The sequence below is a fragment of the Thamnophis sirtalis genome, unplaced genomic scaffold (genome assembly GCF_051295495.1).
Source record: "Thamnophis sirtalis isolate CommonGarterSnake01/CBP01778 unplaced genomic scaffold, rThaSir2_p1.2 scaffold_2, whole genome shotgun sequence".
Taxonomy (NCBI): Eukaryota; Metazoa; Chordata; class Lepidosauria; order Squamata; family Natricidae; genus Thamnophis; species Thamnophis sirtalis.
Window position 1 is genome coordinate 14,430,696 of NW_028261382.1, and position 17,250 is coordinate 14,447,945.

The window sequence follows — 17,250 nt, forward strand, 5'->3', positions numbered from 1 at the left end:
CCTGCCCAAGCAGGAAACCCTACACCATTTCTGACAGATGACAGTCCAGTCTCTTCTTGAAAGCTTCCAGTGATGAAGCTCCCACTATTTACGAAGGCAACTTCTGTTCCATTGGTTGATTGTTCTCACTGTCAGAAAATTTCTTCTTATTTGCAGGTTGAATCTCTCCTTGATCAGTTTCCATCCATTATTCCTTGCCTGGCCTTCAGGTGCCTTTGAAAACAGCTTGACCCCTTCTTCTCTGAGTAAACTGGCTACCCAGAGTTGTCAGAATCCCCAACCTGCCAAAGTTCATTAGAGCTATAACTCTTCCTGCCATTAGCAATATTCTACATTTTCGTGGGTGCAAAAGCAACATTAGGCATCTAATTCTGTACTGTCTTGTTTACAGTTTTGTTGAGTTCTTTGTTGCTTCCTGTTACCATCTGCTAATGGGGCCAGCAAATTGTTCATTTGCTAAAAATGTTAAGTGGGCCCAACAGACAGATGCACTGCTTCCTGCAGCTGTCTTTCCAGCAAGGCTCTGCTAATTTTTGGTGGGAGTAATAGCATCTTTTTTAGCCATTTCAATAACCATAATCACGGGAAAAGGTTATGACAAGGTTTTGTTATTTGGGATCCAACATGGCTTCACAGCTACAAAAAGGGGCTTGATGAAGCTTAGTAGTGATTATGAGTCACCTGTCTCCTATCCTACCATATCTTGTCATTCTGTTTTGCTTCTGTGAGCTTCAGATGGAACTAATCTCATAAATTAATCCCTAATGCCTTTGTCAAAAGTAACCATGGAAAAGAGTTTTAGAAATAAAAGACTAGGATTGTCTATGTATAATCTCTCTCTCTCTCTCTCTCTCTCTCTCTCTCTCCTCTTCTCTCTCCCTCCCTCCCTCTACTATATCTACCAGTATATACTGCAACTAACTATTTATCTATCTACCTACCTACCTACCCACCCACCCACCCACCCACCCACCTATCTATCATCTATCTATCTATCTATCTATCTATCTATCTATCTATCTATCTATCATCTATCTATCTATCTATCTATCTATCTATCTATCTATCATCTATCATCTATCATCTATCATCTATCATCCATCATCCATCATCCATCATCCATCATCCATCATCCATCATCCATCATCCATCATCCATCATCCATCATCCATCATCCATCATCCATCATCCATCATCCATCATCCATCATCCATCATCCATCATCCATCATCCATCATCCATCCATCCATCCATCCATCCATCCATCTATCTATCTATCTATCTATCTATCTATCTATCTATCTATCTATCTATCATGTACTGTATCTATTTACCTACATGCAACTTGGGTAGTTTGGGATTTTCAGTGACAATGAAGACTTCCTGGGTTTTGTTATGTCTTGCTTGACCATTGGCTTAGTATCAGAATAAAGGTTAATATCGAAGTAGGATAGGAAAAGCTCAGCTTCAAGTTTATCCTTACTCAAAGGTGCTTTTTCAATAGCAATAGCAGTTAGACTTATGTACCACTTTATAGGGCTTTCAGCCCTCTCTAAGCAGTTTACAGAGTCAGCATATTGCCCCCAACAACAATCCAGGTCCTCATTTTACCCACCTCGGAAGGATGGAAGGCTGAGTCAACCTTGAGCCGGTGAGATTTGAACAGTAGTAGTCTGCAGTGCTGCATTTAGCAATAGCAATAGCAGTTAGACTTATATACTGCTTCATAGGACTTTCAGCCCTCTCTAAGCAGTTTACAGAGTCAGCATATCGCCCCCACAGTCTGGGTCCTCATTTCACCCACCTCGGAAGGACGGAAGGCTGAGTCAACCTTGAGCCGGTGAGATTAGAACCGCTGAACTGCGGATAACAGTCAGCTGAAGTAGCCTGCAGGACTGCACCCTAACCACTGCGCCACCTCGGCTCAAAAGGCAACTGGACTTTCTTTGTTTTTCCTTGAAGACATTTTGCTTCTCATCCAAGAAGCTTCTTTCGTTCTGATTGAATGATGGAGAATGGAATCCTCCCCCATTCAATCAGAATGGAAGAAGTTTCTTGGATGAGAAGAGAAACGTCTTCTAGGAGAAAGTTCAGTTGCCTTTTGAAAAAACACCTTTGGGACAACCATGACCTGGATTATCGAGCATCTCCACAGGCACTCTGTCCTTATCCAAAGAAATTCACAGGAGAACTAAAGGCTCAGTCTACACTCAGGGATGACTGTTGTGGAAATACGGCAGAGGGGATATGCATGGATGCCATGTTGATGTCCTGAGAAAATATAGCATATAAATCTAACAATCAAATTCTGCAGTGGATGACCCCAAAGCCTAGTGGTTTGTAATTCAGTGATGGCGAACCTTTTAGACACCAAGTTCCCAAACTGCGTGCATGCATGTCCAAACTGAAAGATACACACATGTGCATGTGCATGCATGGACATGGGCAAGTGTGTGCATGTGTGGACATGCGCGCATACACAGCAGAGTCCCGAAGACCAGCTGCCTGGAAGGAGGCGAGGCATCCCAACACCGGCAGAGGTAAGGTCTTTTTCTTTTGTGAGTGTCTGTTTCGTCATTTGCAGGGAAACCAAAGCAGGTGAAAGAAATGCCATGGAAATCTGACCTGGGGCGACGAAACATGTGCCAGCAGAGAGGGCTCTGTGTGCGGAGCCGAGGTGGCGCAGTGGGTAGAGTGCAGTACTGCAGGCCACTTCAACTGACTGTTATCTGCAGTTCAGCGGTTCAAATCTCACTGGCTCAAGGTTGACTCAGCCTTCCATCCTTCTGAGGTGGGTAAAATGAGGACCCAGATTGTGGGGGCGATATGCTGACTCTGTAAACCGCTTAGAGAGGGCTGAAAGCCCTATGAAGCGGTATGCTATTGCTATTGCCACTTCTGGCACGCATGCCATAGATTCACCATCACGGGCATAATTTATAGCTTGAAACATTGTGTGCAAGAGAACACGATGGTGTGCCAAACAACAAGCCACTGTTCAGTGTGATATGAAACAGAGGGCTGAAGAGGCAACAGAGGAGGTTAAACAAAACAAAGTGGAGCACTTAAAGACAATCAAAAATCAGGATGTTTGCAAAAAAAAAAAAAAAGAAATATTATCATCACCATCATTGCAAATGCAGCATTTCAGGACATTAGAGAACCATAAGACGGGTCAATCTAAGATTCCCTCTTCTTTGTATTTTCCCAATCTATGAAAAATGCAGCCATAGTTTATGTCCCTGATTATCTTTTTGTACTTTCTCTGGATCTTCTCTGGGTCTGACTTTTTTCAGAACCATGAAAAGAAGGGAAGCAAGAACAGTCTAAGCAACCTGAAGTCTCTGTGCCTCTTGTTTAAAATGTGTGCAGGGCCTTGTAAGTCTCACTCTGAGAACTGGCTAGGGACAGGACTGGAGCAGACAGCTGCATAGCTAATTTTAGCTTCATTGAAGAGAGCCAGGTTAGATTTAAGTCTTGGTGGTGAAAGAGGGGAGGGAGGAAGCACTGAATTCATAGGAAAAGAAAGACAGTTTCTATCTGGCTTTTGAGCAGTGATCCCCAACCTTTAAGATATGTGGATTCCAACAGCATAGCTGGGGAATTCTGGGAGTTGGAAATCCACATATCTCAATGTTGCCAAGGTCGCTGTCCTTGAGGCTTTCCAAGTAGTTGCAAATGCAAGATAGACTTCCTGGGTAGCAGTTGGGATCTGAGATCTCAACATCTTCCTCCATACTAGATACTGTAGCTAGTTGAACTGGATTTTGTCCATGTTACATTCTCTTAACCTTTTTCAGTTTGGGGGAAAGGGGCAATCAGAAAGGTTTTTACAGCTTAGCTTTTTACCTCCTCTCACCTCTCTCTTCATCAAGGGTCTCTTCAACTCTGGAACCACCCATTTGTTGCTCAAAAACTTACTCAACAGAAAAAAAACACAATGGTTTCAACTACATCTCCTGTAATTCAGATATGAAGTTTATGCTGGTTTATGGACCTAATAAAGGTTTCATTTGATTTGTGGTTAAGATTAAGTAATACTATAAAGGTAAAGGTTCCCCTTGCACATTTGTGCTAGTCGTTCCCAACTCTAGGGGGTGGTGCTCATCGCTGTTTCAAAGCCGAAGAGCCAGCGCTGTTCGAATGACCATCTCCATGGTCATGTGGCCGCATGATTAAATGCCGAAGGCACATAGAACACTGTTACCTTCCCACCAAAGGTGGTTCCTATTTTTTCTACTTGCATTTTTACATGCTTTCAAACTGCTAGGTTGGCAGAAGCTGGGAGAAGTAATGGGTGCTCACTCCATTATACGTGCGCTAGGGATTCGAACCACCGAACTGCTGACCTTGCTGATCAATAACCTCAGTGTCTTAGCCACTGAGCCACCGTGTCCCTTAGTAATACTATGGACATACACTTATTCTATTGATTATCAGCATTAGGTATGTTCCCCTTTTCTATCTTAAAGCTGGGGAGATCATTTCTTCTGTTCCAACACTGTCTTGGGTAAACATTCCAGCAACTCAGCAGCCCCAATTTGTTTGTCACCCTCCCTGTCTTTAAAAAACACACAACAACCTTGTTGCTTTTTATAATTCAGTTTCTAATTTAGCTATCCCGATTTTACAAGTGTTCTGGTGCGGTTCTTGGCAATTATGCCAAAATGAGATTCAGAAGAGATGTTTAAATAGATACTTAGAGTATTTACATATAGCATTTAAATATATATTTATATAAAGAGACTTTTTTAAAAATCACAAATGAATGCAGAAACAGAATTGAATTTATAAGCTAAAAGCAATTCATATCTATTTTTCCATCCAGCAAAAAGGAAAAGCAAAATTAGGAAAAATTCACAAGGCAACATCCATTTATTTCAACAGTTATGTTACCCTCAAAAGTCCAGTATTTTGTATCGTATCATTCAAAGGAAAGTTTGCAGCCAAAGGGTAGAGTTTATGCTTTGCGTGCAGAAAATCACAGATTCAATTCCTAGCACCTAAAGGTATATAAGATGACATGAGAATTACCCTGCACAAACATCCAAAAGGCTATCTATCCAGCAACTTGTAATTCACAGCCACCGAGCAAATCTGGGACACTCATAAGCACAGACCAACACATAATGCTCTTCCTATCAACTGTATAAGATGGTATTTAAATTATGATGTTCAGGATTCAAGAGAAAGAATAGAGCATCAAGAGCCACAATAGTCTTCCTTTTCTCTTGCATCCATTTAGAGCTTCATGGTTTGGCTTAATTTTAGATTGAGATTAGAAATGAAAATATCATATTTATCCATCTTACTCCAATCATAGGCAAGCATAGTGCTTTCTTCTCAATCTGATATGTCTAAAGGTGATGCTTTTTATGAGTTTCTCAACTTACCTTGTTGTGATGGTGTGCTTCTTGGTATATGGTGTGATAACTTGGAAGAGCAGTTCCATTGCTCCATTAATGCCCAACATAGTTCCTACTGCAACTGCAATAAATGACAGAGAGGGGGGAAAAATAGACTCAGAACATGGAATTTGGGAAATGATTTTTGGAGGCATGATAGAAAGAGATTGTCTGCAATTGCCTTCAAGTTTTTTTTTTATTCTCTTCAAAATCTTCTCCAACAAGTCCCGTGACTTTATCACAAATGTAAAAAGCAACTTTATTAGCTTAACATGCCTATTCATCTTATCCTTTGCTCCATCCCACAAACCATGAATGTTCAAGTTGTACTTTAGTTTTCAGAGATGGCAGAAATACTGTCAAGCAGGAAATCTAGGTGAGGCCCGATATGAACAAAGAGGCAGAGTTCAATTCTCTCTGAATCACATGTTTATTCAGAGCTAGATAAAGGTGAGATATTCCATAAAGTGGAAGGACCCTAAACAATTTATTCAGCATGATTTTATCCTGTGTTGGTTACACAGGCTGGAAAAAAAAATATTTGCATCAAAGTAGATAAAAAAACAAAAGTTACTATAATGTCATTCCTTGCATTTAGAAGCATATTTAGAAAGAAACAAATTTAGCAAACCCATTGCCCCTATTTGTACTTCCCTATTACCATGTTTCCCTGAAAATAAGACAGGGTCTTATTTTCTTTGGACCCCCAAAATAAGCACTTGGCCTTATTTTCGGGAAGGTCTTATTATTTTTGAGGTGTTGGAGGCGGCGAGCATGGTCACTTCATGGCTGCTGATTTGTTGCAATATTTTCAGGGAGGGATTATTTTCAGGGGAGGGATTATTTTAGCGCATGCGTTCAAAAGCCCGATTGGGCTTATTATCTGGGGAGGTCTTATTTTTGGGAAAACAGGGCAGCTTCTCCTGAGATATGGACAGTTAATATTATAGACAATCCTCGATTTACAACAGATCATTTAATGATTGTTTAGTTGCAACATCACTGAAAAAAGTGACTTATGACCATTTTTCACATTTATGACCATTGCAGCAACATGATCAAAATTCAGACAGTTGGCAACTGACTCATTTTCATGATGGTTGCAATGTCCCAGGATTATGTCATCTCCTTTTGGGACCTTCTGACAAGCAAAGACAATAGGGCCAACCAAATTCAATTAACAACCATGTTGCTAGCTTAACACTTGTGGTGATTCACTTAACAACTGGGCAAGAAAGGTCATAAAATTTGAAAGATTCACTTAACAAATGTCTTGCTTAGCAACATAAATTTTGGGCTTATTGTGGACTACTTGCATTACAATTCATTTATTGTCTTTAATTCAACCATTTCAATGCAACAATCTTGAACATTATACTCCTGATCAACAATACGAAAGTGCATTATCCAAGACCAAGATCAGGGACTCAGATGGTGGTGACTATCACAATAGTTCTAGCCGTAGCAGGACAGGGTGGGTAACACTGACAGGTAAAGTATCAACTAACTCATGGGCTGTCAAAGATTTTAATGATACACTCAGCTCAATAGACAGAATTGTGGGGGTCATAGAGCCGAAAGAGATCATTTAGGCTGGAGCACTTGCTCAGTGAAGGAATCAAATTAAAGCATTCTAGACAGATAGTTGTCTAATTTCCACTTGAAGAGATCCAATGAACGGGAACCTACCACTTCTTTGGATAATTGGTTCCACTCTTGAATTGCTCTGGCTGTCAAGATATTTTTTTTTCTCCAGCATTCAATAGGCATGTACTTCTAACTTGAATCTATTATTCTGTGTGTCATGCTCTTTGGAGCAAGGGAGAACACTTCTTTCTATGTGACATCCTTTCGGGTAGTTAAAGAATGTTAATAGAGCCTTTTCAATAATATTTTCTTAAAATTAAATACACCTTAAATATATGTAAAGTCTAAAGGTGCTAAAAAGGTGGAAAGAAAGATAAGATGATGAAGACCAACAGCAGTAGAAGGACTTGCTGAAGCTCTCCTGATAGGAAGTTATACCAGAAAGTGCACACTAAAATAGGACCTTGGATTGCCACAAAAAAACCTAAAACAAAAAAAGTAAAGGTAAAGGCTCCCCTTGCACATATGTGCTAGTCGTTCCTGACTCTAGGGGGCAGTACTCATCACCATTTCAAAGTCAAAGTATCAACACTGTCCGAAGACGTCTCTGTGGTCATGTGGCCGGCATGACTAAACGCCAAAGGTGCACAGAACGCTGTTACCTTCCCACCAAAGATGGTCCCTATTTTTCTACTTGCATTTTTACGTGCTTTCAAACTGCTCGGTTAGCAGAAGGTGGGACAAGTAACAGGAGCTCACTCCATTACGTGGTGCTAGGGATTCGAACTGCTGAACTGCCGAGCTCAGCTCAACAAGCTCAGCATCTTAGCCACTAAGCCACCATGTCCCTTGAAAACGTATACGTCTTTTAATTATTTAATACTAAAATATTTGAAGTACAAACCTTTTTTAAATGAATGCATTTATTGATTAAATACTTATTACTTGGCTGGCTTGCCCTCATAGATTATAATGCAAATACTCTGGCAATAATACTTTAATAATTTTTAAAATAATTTTAAGCTACAGTAATATGTACAAAATGCTGACAAATACAAGTAATCAGGATCGCTTTTATTAATGTAACTAAAAAATGAACTTGTTTGCAAAATCTGAAAATTGGTATTCTGAAATTTCATGCAGCCCTGTGGACTGTGAGGGCCTAAATTGTAGCTTTTTTTTAGTTTATGCTTAAACTCAATACTGATTAAGCAGCAAGAAGAATGTGTTCAGTTACGGTGCCACTGTTGGAAGACCAGAAAGAATAGGTATTCGATATAATATTATGGAGAAAATATATGGTTTGTTAGAAGGCAAAAACAACATGATAACAGTCAATCAAAATACCCAACCTCTTTAGTATCTCATTATAAGACTTGGGTTTAGTCTCCTGATTGCATTTTTTGCCCTTCTTTGAACTTTCTTCAATTTATCTAAATCCTTCTTAAATTGTGGCACCCAGATGAGCTTTGACCAAAGTAGACTAATGTGGAATTATACTTTAATTTGGAAACAATATTTCTGATAATATAGTACAGTTGTCACTTCTCAATGCTAAAACAATTCTTTTTAGTTGTATCACCCTCCTGTTTAAAAGTGGGATGAAATTCAGAACTCTTCCTGGCCTGAAAAGGCATGGTAGACCTTTTGAGAGCAAAGTCTTTGTTAATTTCCCATGTGGTGGTGTGAATAGCATCTCTTCAACAGCTTCTTCCAAGTTGCTCCTGATTTTATTTTATTTTCAAAAGACAACTGGATAGCTCTTGTAGCTTGACTCACAGCCTCTGGATGAAGAGAATGGCTGGATCCTTGCCAATGTTAACTGCCACTCAATTCACCTTCTGTAAATGAAGGCAAGTGTAGGCCTCATCTTATTTTTAGAGGGAGCTGGGAGGATGACCAAAAGCACCGATAATAACAGCATCAACGACAGCTGTCTGTTCAATGTAGAAAGGACAGTAAGATCTTAGCACATTTCCTGAATAACAAGATCCCTATCCATGCTGCGCACTACGCCTTGCTTGTCAATCTTCCCCCCATTTGTTTCACTCACCATTAAATCTGTAGTAGCCACCACTGACTGTACCTAAGTAACTAGCCCATCATACTGCCTCCAAATACTAGTTTCTCTTCCTTTGGCATGCGAAAGCTAATCCAAAACAAAAAGCAAGCCTTAAGGAAAGACTGAATGTGCAAGTTTAAATTAGTTTAGTTGATTGTCATTGCACATCATACAATGAGATTAAATGCCATCTTCAGTGTACATTATAACTATAAAAATAAAAATACAAAGACACATCCTTCACATGCTATATAATTGACACTGAAAACTCAATATTGCATTAATATTGCACTATACCATAGAATTCAACATAGTTACTGCCCTGGGATAGAAGCTGTTTTTCAGCCTATTTGTCTTTGTTTTTATTATCCTGTACCGTCTGCCAGATGGTAATAATTCAAAAAAAAAAAAAAGGGTGCCCAGGATGGATCTTTAAGAATGTTTGCACTTTCTTAAGGCAGCGGGAGCTATAAAGCTCTTCCAAAGAGGGAAGAGGACAATCAATGATGCTCCGGGCAATGACTAACCCTCTGGAGTGCTGTCCTCTCTGCCACTGTGCAGTTGGCAAACCACACACAGGTGCAATAAGTTAAAATACTCTCTATGGTGCAGCAGTAGAAGGTCACCAGCAGTTTTTCATTCAGTTGTTGTTTCCTGAGAAGTCTCAGGTAGTATAATCTCTGCTGGGCCCTTTTGACCAGTGCTGCAAAGTGAGCGCCCCAGGTCAGGTCCTCTTTTATGATAACACCCAGAAACTTAAAACTGGCCACTTGCTCCACTCGCTCTCGTGGGGAATAAACACATCTAAGTAAAGATGCTTTTCAACTGTCTTCTCTGTTACACACACCCTTTCAAACACTGCTTATCTCAAAGAGAATGACAGGGAAGGTTGGCTGCCTGCCCAGGAAGGCCCAGAGTGAATGAAGACCATTGGGGTCTCGCATGTTCACACACAGGGAACTTACAGGGCCAGCAGCCAGTAGCACTAAATCTTCAAGGGGAAGATCTGAAATGCTAAGCATGTCAAACTGGGCCATCACCGCTGCTGATACAGTTAGAAGTCTCCACAAGGGAAGTGACAAAGAGGTCAGAGAAGGTGAACTGAAATAAATAAATAAAACTGAGAGCAGCTGGAAAAGACCAGACACACTGTGGAATTGCCCGAGATCTTCCAGGAGAAGCAGGCCATGTGTAGTGCAATAGTCAGGGCTGGCTGCAGAGAGAAACATCATGTGCCAGAACAACAGAGTTTGGAAGGGACCTTGGAAGTCTTCTAGTCCAACAACCTGCTCAAGCAGGAAATTATGTACCATGTCAAATTAGTGTTTGTCCAATCTCTTCTTGAAAACATCCAGTGATGAAGCACCTACAACTTCTGAAGGCAAACCATTCCACTGGTTGTTCTCACCGTCAGGAAATTTTTCCTTAGTTCTAGGTTGGAGCTCTCTTTAATAAGCTCCCATCTGTTACTTTTTCTCCTGCTTTCAGGTGCTTTGGAAAATAGGTTGAGTCTCTCTTCTTTGTGGCAGCTCCTTATCACCCCTAGTCCTCTTCATTAGACTAGACAGACACAGTTCCTGCTTTAACCTCCAGTCCCCTAATCATCTTTATTGTTCTTCTCTGCACTCTTTCTTCTCTCCCTCCCTCTCCCTCTCTCTCTCCCTCTCTCTCTCTCTCTCTCTCTCTCTCTGTGTGTGTGTGTGTGTGTGTGTGTATGTATTGTAGTGAACAAAACCAGATGTAATATTCCAAGTGTGGTTTTACCAAGGCATTACAAAGCAGTACTAACACTTTAGATGATCTGGATTCTATCCCTTCATTAATGCAGCCAAGGGTTGCATTAAAAGGGACTCAGTGGCTAAGATGCTGAGCTTGTCGCTCAGGTTGGCAGCTAGGCTGTTCAAATCCCTAGTGCCGTATAATAGAGTGAGCTCCTGTTACTTGTCCCAGATTCTGCCAACCTAGCAGTTCCAAAGCACGTAAAAAATGCAAGTAGGAAAATAGGAGCCACCTTTGGTGGGAAGGTAACAGCTTTCTGTGAGCTTTCAGTGTTTAGTCATGCCGGCCACATGACCATGGAGACATCTTCGGACAGCCCTGGTTCTTCAGCTTTGAAACAAAGATTAGCACTGCCCCCTAGAGTCAGGAATGACTAGCAGATATGTGTGAGGGGAACCTTTACCTTTACCTAGGGTTGCATTGGCTTTTGGGGCAGCTGAGAAATCAATGAAGCAAGCAATGTCCCTGCAGGGATACTCCTGGAGTCCACCAAGTTCCCTATCCAATTCATTTTTTAAATCTAGAATGAATGATGGGGGCAACCTTTTGTTGTATGGATACTTTGGAACTTGATCTTGACCCCATTTGGTTGGAGTGCCCATGATAAGTTTGCAGCATTCCCAACAATTCCAGAACCCCATGAAAACTGACTACTGAATTCTGATGACCAAAATATGCTTCCTACTAAACTTTGAAGTGCGGCAATCAGAGTGAAAATGAACACATCCATACCATTGGACGCATAAATCTGCAGTGCCCAGAGACAGTGGGTGAGATTCTCATGGTGGTTAAGGTTTTTTCGTGCCAAGCTGAGAGTTACATCCGTTGCCTCCAGGCGTTGTGCTTTTAGTCCGAACTTCTTATCTAGGAAAAAGGGGAAGAGGGAAAATAAATATTAACTAAGAGACCTTCTCTTGATAAGAAGAGCAACACCATAATAGTTGTTCTCGGTTATAGGGAGGGAAAACTCTTTCACTGAGATCGTCCACCTTCACATCTTATTCATCTTTTTTACAGCTCCACTTGGAGTTTTTGTGTGCTTCGGTTCTCCTACTGGCTTCAGTGAAACCAATTTGTGCAGTTTATAATTTCAGAGCAAAATGCTTCCTGCCGATGTATCCAACCTCATGGGTTTTTTTATTTCAGTTTTCTAAAATATATGTATATCCAACTTGTTACACACACTGAAGATAGTCACATTCTTGCTACCTCATCTTTTAAAGGACCCAGCATGGGAGTGAGTTTGAAAGCCAGCCTGAGATTTCAATCCCAGACATGTTTATTTAGGAATTCACTGAACTCAGTAAAACTTAGTTTGGAATATGGATGAGTTAAGAGGCCAGTTTTCCTAATCAGGGACAAATAGTGGGAATGTAACTGCATGTTCTGGCCCGCCAGCAGCCAGCAGAGCTGGCAGCAGACTCAGACAGTGAAGAGGTTGGGGAGGAACATGGGCCAGTCCTGGAGTCTGGGGAAGGCTCTGATGAGGGCTCTGTGTCAGAGGCAGAGAGGGGGCCAGAGCCGTATGCCAGTTATCAGCTGCCTTCAGAGTCAGACATCAGTGAGGCAGACGAACAGCTGGAGCCTGTTCCCAGTGTACACATGCACAGAGTTGCCAGGAGAAGAGAACAGCTAAGGAACAAGGGTCGACCCAGGAATAAAGCCATAGGTGGATGGTGAATGGCCCCTCCCATAGAGAATAAAAGAGGAGGGAAAGGGAAGGGGAGTTTGCAGGAGACAATTAGTTCATTCCTGCATTCTTGCCAAGTATTGCGGTGTCTGAAAGATATCAACCACTCTCCAAGCCTGATAAAGGCCAGTAATTGTGAACTATCTGTGGGCTAGGACTTTGCTAGAGAAGAATTCGCTGTAAATTAAATAAAAGGGGTTTATCGGGAGGGGGACTCGGCTTCGTGCTGCTGGGAAGCCTTGGTCAGAACACTGCAAGATTTTTCCGTTAGTCTCAACCAATTCTGCACACTATTTATTTTATTTATTAAATTTCCATGCCATCCATTTCCCCTACAAGGTGACTCTGGGCAGCTTACAAATGATCAAAACAGGTGAAAAATAATTAAAAGATTAAAATGAGCCAACATTAAAAATATTATTAAAAACGGTACTAAAACCATGCCTACAACAACCAAGAAATGGATGAGACAGAAATGAGATCTTCTACCCCAACAGCCACCTTCAGCGGTGGACGCCTCCCCCCCCCCCCCAAGGCCCCAGGCCAAGAGGAAAAGCCAGGTTCTGATACCCTTCCCAAATACCAAAAGGGAAGGGGCAGTTTTCACTTCTGCTGGAAGAATGTTCCATCGGATGGGGCCACAACCGAAAAGGCTTATAAAACTTCTGAGAGATGCTGAAAAAGGCTGCTAAGGATTATGAGGATGCATCTATAAATGCATCTATTTAAAAAAAGAAATCAACATGGGGATTTAAAAAAAAATAAACCTGAATCAAGCTCCCAAAGAAGTGAGCTGGGGTATTCCTCTTTATCATTTCCTGGATTATCTTGTTTCCCTGATGCTGTCGTCACGAGTGGCAAAGAGGGAATTACAGGAATATATGCTTTTAAATTGATGGACACTAGATTCCAGCTTTCTTTCACAAAATAGGCAGTTCCATTCAAAACATCACAGTGGGTGAGCCTCTTTCTGGGTAATATACTACATAAGGACTGTATGAAACCCTACGATTATCATTCAAAAGCTCAGTAAGTAATTTTGTTGCTTTGTTTTGTCTACAATAAACTAGCCGTTATACCCAGGGAACAGCGTACACAGTGGGTAGCTGACATCTCTTCACAATGTTTGGCATAGAGGCATAGCTCTGGTTGTAGCAGTAGAGTACTAATCCATTAAAAAGAGGTTCAGCAGCTATATCTGGGGGTCCCCCCGACTCATAATTCCTGTTTCAAAAGCATCTGGGGGCTACGGACTGAGAGACCTTTCGGCAGATCAATCAGGTGCCACAATTCTAGCCATTCTTGCATCGGAGATATTGTGCACAGCCATTCATGTCCTTGTCATCCCAAGGTTGTCGGTTACAACTTACTCTTGTTGTTGTTAGTTGTGAAGTCGTGTCTGACCCATCATGACCCCATGGACAACGTTCCTCCAGGTCTTCCTGTCCTCTACCATCATCCAGAGTCCACTTAAGCTCATGCCTACTTCTTCGGTAACTCCATCCAGCCACCTCATTCTCTATCGTCCCCTCCTTCTTTTGCCCTCCATCATTCCCAGCATGAGGCTCTTCTCCAGGGAGTGCTTCCTTGTCATTAGGTAGCCAAAGGATTTGAGTTTCATCTTCAGGGTCTGGCCTTCTAAAGAGCGGTCAGGGTTGATCTCCTCTAGGACTGACCAGTTTGATCACCTTGCAATCCAAAGGACTTGCAGGAGTCTTCTCCAGCACCACAGTTCAAAGGCCCCAACTTACTCTACATGAGGCTAATTGTGAAGACCACCCAGAAACTAGTGTAACAGGCAGTGGGCTGGGTATTTATGGGCCTGTGTAAATTCATCTTTGGGACCCCACAAGTACCAGAGTTGCATTGGTTGTGTTATGCATTCTTGTATACCCAGGTCATTGAGCTACAAAACCCTAGAGAGCCAACACAACCCCACCTGCTCTCTAGACAACATACCCACAAGGGTTCAAAAGCTAGTTCTTGCTGTTTTCTGTACTAGTGTTCCCCTATTCTACTGCAACTTCTGTTCTTCCATTACTTCTGGAGAACAGTAACTCTTCTGTTTGCCTTAAGCTGCTTGAGGCCCTTTAATTCCCCCAGATGAATACAAACCACCTTCCATGTCATACCAACCCCAGGCCTCCATCATGACCACACTCAGCTCAGAAAGGGACAACTAGCCACAACCAACTCACCAGAGACAACTTGCCATGGCCAATTCACTGCAGCCAACTCACCATGGGACAACTTGCTGCAGGACTATTCAACAATTCAATTTAATTGTTTAAAATAAATCAAAACTTTATTTGAATTTTTGTCCTCACATTTCATTCTGTCCCTCCTTTGGCATCCTTTCTTTCATGATTCTATTCCAGTGATGGTATTCTACCGGTTGGGACCAGTCCGCCCAAACCGGCAGTGGAAATCGCAGGCACTTTTTTTAGGCAAAGCGCATGTGTGAAAGGCGGAGCGCATGTGCAGACACGCGGATGCTTCCATTTGTGAACCGGTAGGGAAGGTAAGTGATTACCACCCCTGTTCTATTCCATTATTTCTTCAATATTGATGTAGCTCGCATTGACCATGGTGAGTTGTCCTACAGTGAGTTTTCATAGACCCCATTCAGCTGGGTCTCTGATCAGGTTTTATAGCCACTAGCTTCTGGGCTGGCTGGGGAGAGACAGGACATCAGTAGCCCAGGTGCTGGCCATTTTGCAGACAACCTGCCTTCTCACAGGCTGCCAGGCTACTTCCAGGTGCACTTCAAAGTATTGGTTGGCAGTTTTAAAGCCCTACTATATGTGGCTAGATCATTTGGAGACCACCTGCTTCAGTTGGAGACTGTCCATCCAGTAAGAGTTGGGAAGAAGGTTTATTAGATACCTTTTCTCCATGGGAATGAAGGAATCCAGCCTTTTCAAAGATAGCTGCCCTCCTGTGACTCAGTTAACACCCCTCCCCCCATATCCAGAGTATTTCATCCTTGTTGAACCATGAAGACTCAACAGGAAAGCATTTATGGACTTATCTATCTCTGTTGGATGGCACAGTTGGGTATGCTTGCAATTTAGACGATGATGATTAATGCTATTGTTGCTTGATGAAAGCTATTCTGAACCAATTGGAATTGAACATCTCTCGTCAATAATTACCTTTACAGCCAATTCTGACCAGCAAACGCAAGAGAGGTAACAAGATGTCATAGTCTGGTACTGAGGTTCGTGCTGCGTTCACCAATGCCTGCAAAAGGGCTTCACTGCCCCCTTTGCTAATAGTGTACTGGACCCTCCTGTTTGTCCCTGGGGGAAAGGAAAAGACAGCCGTGAAGGTTATTCCAGATACTCAATGTGTTGATTCTAAGGAGCTCAGGTTTACTTTGCACACTGATATGTGGGACTTTTTTTTTCACACCCAGTGGAATGTGCCATCTGGTAGGAACGGTATTCAGCCTAAGAATTGTCTAACCTTCTTATCCTCCAAATGACTTTGACTTTGCTTTCCAAGCTACCACATTGGGTTAGCGCTCATTACCTGGGAATTCTAGAAACCCAAGAACTCCTGACACATCAGGATGGGCAGAGCTGATAGATTCCAAAGGAGAAGGGACAGTGGTGTTCAGAAACTTTTCTTTTCTTTTCTTTGTTCTGGTACCTTCAAGTCAGCTTTTGACTCCTAGTGTCCCTGCTGTTTCCTTGGCTTTTAGAAGTGATTTGCCATTGCCTCTTTCCTAGGGGCAGAGGTGGGCTGCTGTGGGTTCGTAGGGGTTTGGGAGAGAAACTAACTAAGTTTGGAGAACCCCCCAAATCCCATTCCTGACTGGCCCCGCCAGAGGTGGGTTCCTACCAGTTCGCAGCTATTCGGCAGAATCGGTTCGTCAAATCTACCGAACCGGTTAGAAGAGGTTCCACCAATGGACCCGGAAAGCAGGCCACACCTACAGAAGAGGTTCCAAAATTTTTTGAAACCCACCACTGGTCCTTGGATATGATTATTCTACACTATCATGCTCATATTTATAAAACTCAGTGCCTCTGTGAAAGGTAAGGATGACTACTGCGTTTGTGGTGCAATCAGAACATTGCGTGTGTTGAAGTTGTTTTTACGCAAACCAAAGATGCCTTTTAAAAAACAAGTTTACATCATATTCTTATGCATGCCAGTGCTGTGTGTGAGGTAATTTAAGGTGGTTCTGACAAGTGTCGTTGGCATCTTCATATCCGGTCACATGGGTGGCAAGCCACTCCCACAAAGGAGGCCACACCCACAGAGTAGGTTCAAACAATTATTGAAACCCACCACTGGGCCTCGCCCACCCCGCCCTGCCTCTCCAGGAGTCCCCATGCGGCCCATTTTGGATGCAGGTTAAGTGCAGGGCACGCACGGAGGTTCGGGGAAGAGGCAAAACAAGAGAAATTAAGAATTGAGAATTGAGAAATTCAAGAAGGCCAGAAACGGGCCCATTTCCAGCCTCCAGAGGGCCTCCAGAGCCTGGGGAGGCTGTTTTTGCCCTCCCAGGAGCTCAAGAAAAGCATCCGGAGCCTGGGGAGGGCAAAAATGCCCTCCCTGCCATGGTTCAGGAGGCCGACTAGGCCACACCCACCATTGACATGCCCACCCAGCAACTGGGCAGACAACCCTTTGCTAAAATTTTAGACGCCCACCCCTGCCTAGGGGTAAGAAAAAATGACTAGCAGAAGGTCAGCCAGCTGGCTTCATGCCTAAGG

The 17,250-nt window shown here is 42.4% G+C and overlaps 1 protein-coding gene across 1 annotated transcript in view; it reads right to left on the reverse strand.

Annotated features, from left to right (window-relative positions):
* The window catches only part of AGBL1 (AGBL carboxypeptidase 1), a 418,457-nt gene that overhangs the window by 368,514 nt on the left and 32,693 nt on the right, over positions 1 to 17,250 (reverse strand). The window contains exons 3-5 of the mRNA XM_087704308.1: positions 15,679 to 15,825; positions 11,566 to 11,697; positions 5,394 to 5,487 (exon numbers count right to left, since the gene is read on the reverse strand). Of these exons, the coding sequence (XP_087560434.1) occupies positions 5,394 to 5,487; positions 11,566 to 11,697; positions 15,679 to 15,825 (373 nt within the window). The remainder of the gene's footprint in view (positions 1 to 5,393; positions 5,488 to 11,565; positions 11,698 to 15,678; positions 15,826 to 17,250) is intronic.